The sequence below is a fragment of the Cucumis melo genome, chromosome 8, assembly GCF_025177605.1.
Source record: "Cucumis melo cultivar AY chromosome 8, USDA_Cmelo_AY_1.0, whole genome shotgun sequence".
Lineage (NCBI taxonomy): Eukaryota > Viridiplantae > Streptophyta > Magnoliopsida > Cucurbitales > Cucurbitaceae > Cucumis > Cucumis melo.
In genome coordinates, this window is record NC_066864.1 from 5,809,409 (window position 1) to 5,815,412 (window position 6,004).

General features: G+C 26.3%; 1 protein-coding gene across 1 annotated transcript; it reads left to right on the forward strand.

Moving 5' to 3' along the window:
• The first annotated feature begins 910 nt into the window (after positions 1–910).
• Positions 911–2,432, forward strand: LOC103485085 (bZIP transcription factor 11-like). The gene is made up of 2 exons (XM_008442546.3): positions 911–1,588; positions 1,897–2,432. The coding sequence occupies exons 1-2, from the start codon at positions 1,412–1,414 to the stop codon at positions 2,164–2,166; spliced, it is 447 nt and encodes a 148-aa protein (XP_008440768.1). The 5' UTR covers positions 911–1,411; the 3' UTR covers positions 2,167–2,432.
• The last annotated feature ends 3,572 nt before the right edge of the window (positions 2,433–6,004 follow it).

Below are 6,004 nucleotides of genomic sequence, written 5' to 3' on the forward strand. Positions count from 1 at the left end.
ATATATAATTAAGGATAATTATTGTGGACCTATGGTTGATATAAGATGTACTTTTAAGATAAAACTAAACTAACATCACATAATATCATACTATTATAAAGACCGTTATTCCAATTAAGTTAAATTATTTACGGATAAAAACAAAGTTAAACTCACACCAAAAAAAAGTATATAAACACATTAGACGTGCACATGGTCAGCCCATCACGGCCACGAGTGCCAATTTCACCCTATGGATGACACCCCTTTCTACTTCAAGACAAACCTTCCACATGAGAGAGATCACTTTTTTGCTTTGTAGGGTTGTTATTCCAAATTCAATCTCCTTAATATTTTAAATACGTTGCTTGGCCTCTAATTTATTAAAATATATCTTTTTAGTCTATTGATTTTTTAAACATTTAAAACGTCATTTAAATAATTTAAAAATTCTCAATGACTAAATCTATCTATTATTTCTAACTCGATAGGTATAATTTTAAATTATTGAGATCATATTAAAAACACTTATTCTTTAAACTATTAGATTAAAAAAATAATATTTTTTATTTAAAACCTAATAAATTTTAATGTTTTGTCTTTTCAATAAACCTCAAATTTAGTCCCTCCAACCTTATAAATATAACTATGCGGATCACAAAAATTTGTTAATCTCAGTAGTAATAATTTCTAGGTAAGAAAATACACTGCATGCTTTTTTTATTTATATATATATATATAATTTATAGTGCATGCAAAGACCCATGGATAAGAAAAAAGAAAAAAAAAAACTAAATTTAATACTTTTTTAAAATACAATTGCTAATATAATAGATAGCATAAAATGACTAAAATAATAATATAACTAAAAGTAAAGAAAACTTATTATTTAAGTTTTGTGTTTTCACATCTGATGAGCACAGCACACCATATTGTGAGCTCTACATGCATATATATTATCTGAGTATTTAAATTAAAATAATGAGAACGAATGAGCACTTGTTGTGGTCTCTCTTGAGATCTATAAAACCGGCGTTAACCAGCCTGTTTCCACCTCCCCTACTCTCACTCTCATTTACATAACTTATAACTTAGAGCTACATCTCAATTCTCAAGTTTTCTTTTTCTCCTTTATTTCTTGGGTAATTTATTTTTATCATCGATGCTCTAAATTGCCTGTCCATGTCTCCTGTTGTGACCGAAGTTCTTCTTTCTGGGTTTATTGTAAACTCAACTCTTCGCCGTAGAACCCATTTAGTTCAATCTTTCTCCGTTGTCTTCCTTTACTGGTTCTATGTCTTCTCGTAAACACATAATTGATAATCTTCACTACTATTACTTTAATTAATCTCCATCCTCTTCTTATTGTTTATTTTATATCATTATTAATTATCTATCTGTAAACTATTATTATTTGTCCTATATCTTCGAAATGGCATCTTCAAGTGGAGTTTCGTCTGGGTCGACCAATGGCGGCATCCGACCCTCAATAGGGTCGGAAGATGACCTAGAGGTGGAGAGGAAACGTCGGAGGATGCAATCTAATCGAGAAGCGGCTCGACGATCTCGAATCCGCAAGCAAAAACATTTAGATGATCTTACTGATCAGGTAATTTTTATTTGTGCAGCGTTAAATAATTGTAACATTTCAAGTGAGTAAAAAGGCCGTAGTACCTAACAAATAAATAATTGCCCACGTATGAGGTCATTCCATACGTGAGATCTTCAAAGGGATACTAGTTTGTATTTCTTTGCCATACATATTATATATAAAGATGCCTTTTTTTTTCAAACAAAAATTAAAATATTAACAATAATGATGGATTATAGAATGAGAATTTGATGAGTTGCACAAATATAGTTGTATACTTAGATGTCTTTTAGTTATAGTAAAAATGTTTAATTCAATTGTTACAGATTAGTCAACTCAAGAACCACAACAATGAGATGGCAACGAATATGACTCTGATGATGAGTCTATGCATTAGTTTGGAGGCTGAAAACTCGATCCTCCTAGCCCAAACGGCGGAACTGACAAACAGATTAAAGTCTTTAAATAGTATCATAAAATTTATAGAATCTATGGAAGTTTTAGAGAAAACATTTTCGTATGAGATTGAGGATTTCAATAATGGTTTTGAGGAGGAAGATTATTGCAACCCTTGGAGATATCCATTTGCAAATTAGAAATACCAATCGATCATGGGAGACGAATGGGGAACACATATATGAATCATTGTTGATAAAGATTGATGTGAGTGTATGTGACGTGTGTTTGGGAGCCTTAATAACATGCCTCCAAAGTCGAACCAACAAAACAAGTGTTTATTTTCTTTCTTCTTTTTTGGTTCGTAATATCCCTCATTTATATGTATATCAATCTGCAAAAGATCATTACTGTGTTATTTGTTTCAATCCGTTGAGATCAATTATACCTTGAAAAATCTTAAAAACTGCACACTCTTTATAAATAGTAATTGGTGCCTTTTACTAATTAATTAATTTTGAAATGGAAGATGATGTGTATCTAATATAACATGTTTAATTAATTATAATATGTTTAATGCATATTTATGAATGATAAAAGGTATTTTAGATTAATTTTAGAATAATAAAAAATGACTTTTAACTCTTTTTCGAATGACCTCAGACATGTCGTTATTATGGAAAAATAATTAGGTTTTGTTTTATGTACCCTAATTGTATCCATTTTTTGAATGATGACTAATTGGAGAATATAGCAATAATTTTAAAGCTAAACTTATTATAGCCCTAGAAAAGAAATGTAAGAAAATTGGAATTATAAGTCTTTTGGTTACTTAGCCCATGGAATTATGTATTATTTTGGAGTTTTGATGAAGTAAAGTTTCTAAATTATATATATCTACACATTGCTTTAAATTATATATATAAAATTGTTAGAAACTCATTGGTGTACCTCTCACGAAACTGTTATATAATTATTTTCCTATCATCTAATTAATTTGGTATACTTAAAAAAATTCAACACGACGTTCATTGATTTATTTGCACAAATCAAATTAGACACAACCAATGATAATGAATTGCACCACTTTAACCTAAAATATTCATAATTAAGTTAGCGAACAATCTTAGATTTCTTTTAAAGAAATTACACATCCACACTCACCACAAACCATTTATATATACATACTATGGTGGGCTGTCATGCTCTAAGTTTAAAATATTGTTGATATAAAGTAAAGTTTTTTAGAAAAAATAAATATATGTTTAATGAAATTTCTAAAGTTGATAGTGTATTATGAATTGAGAAAGATAATGCTCTTTCTCATTGATAATAATCATAGGTTTTATAGGAGTATATAAGGATCACCATTCACCAATACAACTAATTTAAAAACAACCTAACCACTGAGTTAATAGCTTGAGTAAATTAGAAAATTGTTTCTAATACTATATATATATATATATATATATATATATATATATAGTACAAATACTGTGTTAATTGAATCAGTAGAGGTTGCTTCTTAAGTAAGATTGGAATTAAATATACTTTTAAGCACACATTGGTACATATGTAACAACTTCAAATTGATCACAATCATCTTTAATGTATAGTTTATTAAAGGTAATTAGAGTACCATTGTTTTGGTCCTTAATACTCTAAATTTTATTCCCTATGTATGTTAAATTATCCAAATTTAGTCTATGTACTTTTAACAAAATTTTAAATCTAGTCTTTCAAAATTAACTTTTAGAAAAAAATAAATTTCAAACAAAAATAAAATAAGTTAATCGTGTTTCTAAATTTTATAGAAGAAATAGTATAGATAACAAAAAAAAAAATAAAAAATAAATATAAAGATATTTATTAAATATACACATCTTAAAATTGAAGAATTGAATTTATAAATTAAAATTGAACGAACGAACTTCATAAAACCAGAATAATGTTGAAATATTTAATAAATGTATAAGATTGATATTACATTATAAAAAATGCATTTATAATGCAATCTTTTGCCTCAATACTAAAATCTCTAACAACAACTAAAATATGAGTGCACGTGTTTTTGTATGGATGGGGAGGCCATCACTTACAACGTAATATCTTTGTTTTATGCATATTCACAGATGGGCAAGAAGAATCTTTTATTTTATGAAAAAATAGTGGGCTACATACTACATCAATAATGCATATTAAAATTTGTCATGGGTCGTTTAAAGTTTTAAAGGATTAGTTGTACTAATTGGGTCCTAAAATATTTTAAATATATACACTACAACAACACATTTTTCAAATATCTCTATAATGATAAGCATACACTTTCATGATTTTACTTTTAGTATCATCCTAAAAGGAATCATATCAATGAAGATAGTTGTTTCCACTCATAATCTCTTATCTAACCGAAACTTTAGTCGCATTATAATATATATTTCTTTATCGTATTAAATAAAATATTTTAAAGGATTGGTTGTACTAAAAATTGTTTTAAAGGATTAATTGGGTCCTAAAATATTTTAAGCAAATATATATTTGTTTGTCGTTGATCATTGCTAAGAGTTTAAATATAAAAATAAGGTGGGATGATATCATCAATCAAATAACAAAAAATTTTGTCTTGCTTTCTTAAAAAAAGAAAAATAAATATTATTTTTTAGTATAATAATTGCAAGTAAATATTAAACTTACTTATACAAGTCATATCAATCGCGGTTAAATTAATTTTACCTAAAAACAATTTCTTCTAACCTAGGGTGATACTAAAAAATAAAAATCCGGTAGATTATTTTTTCTTCATTTTCGTTCCAATCTTGTAACCAATATATAAATCATCTGTCATGGGAGTTTTTGGGTTAAAATGACATTTCTTCTTTTATATGTGTTTTATATTTTCCCAAAGTTCAAAGTTACTTGGGAACTTTTTAAGTTTTTTAATTGAATTTAATAAAAAAAATATTCCTTTTTTTTTTCTCTGAATAATTATAAAAATTTGATCTTCTATCCATATGCATGATGTAATCATATATCAACGTGATAATAATAGTACATTTTAGTTTAAATATGCTCCAATACAATTCAAAATAAATTATCACTTATAAATTATATTTCCAACAGTTTTGTCATTTAAAATAATTTTCTAATGTCAAATGATCTATTAGATCGACAAATTGAAAGCTCAACAACTTATTGAAATACTTGAATCAACTTCTCATTTATTGACATTTAAAATAATTCTCTCATGTCAAATGCTCTATCGTGGTTCTTGAACGAATGTTGAATAAGGAAAGGTAATTTCATTTTTATCATCTTGCATGTCAATTAAAAATTTATTCAAACAAGGAGAGATATTGATATGAAAAAGTGGAACACTCACTTTAGAATCAAGAAATGATCTTAAATTGATTGTTTTATTTGAAACGAGAAATATTCTAAATGAATATATTTAAAATTTCATGTACTATAATATAAAAGAAAAAGAAAGTTTGATTTTACTAATACAACATGTTATAGTGTGTTAATTGAAAATTAGAAAATGTCGAAGTCAATTATGTAATTTATTTTAGGCTTTACGAGATTCGAGAGTGTTTTAGTCTAAAAAGTTTTTAAATAAAAACACGATGATAATAAATTTAAATTTAAAAATCATTCACTTTCATATGAAACAAGCAACAAAATTTATTTGGTTTTCAATCCTGAGTAATTATGTCGGGCGAATTCGTTAAAACAAACGGAATTTTCGTAGACGTACAAAGAACAACCGATAAATTTGGTAAATATTTTCAATATTTTATTATTTTTTAAAATGTTATGTTGGTGTTAACTTAATATATTTTGCTGTATTTTAATAAAAATAATTATTAGTACGTTTGTAAAAATAATAAAAAAATTTATAATATTTTTTTAAATTACAAAAGTAGTAAATTTAAAATAGGAAATCTCTGGTTTCATACATCTAATCGTTAGTATGAGTTATTTTTCTCGAAATTTTTTCATTTGCAAATTCTCTTAATTATTTTGTAAATAGGGTTTAGG

Coding starts and splice junctions, on each gene's coding strand:
- LOC103485085 (XM_008442546.3), top strand. CDS start 1,412: ATGGCATCTTCAAGTGGAGTTTCGTCTGGGTCGACCAATGGCGGCATC. Junction 1,589..1,896: donor TAGATGATCTTACTGATCAG/GTAATTTTTATT, acceptor CAATTGTTACAG/ATTAGTCAACTCAAGAACCA.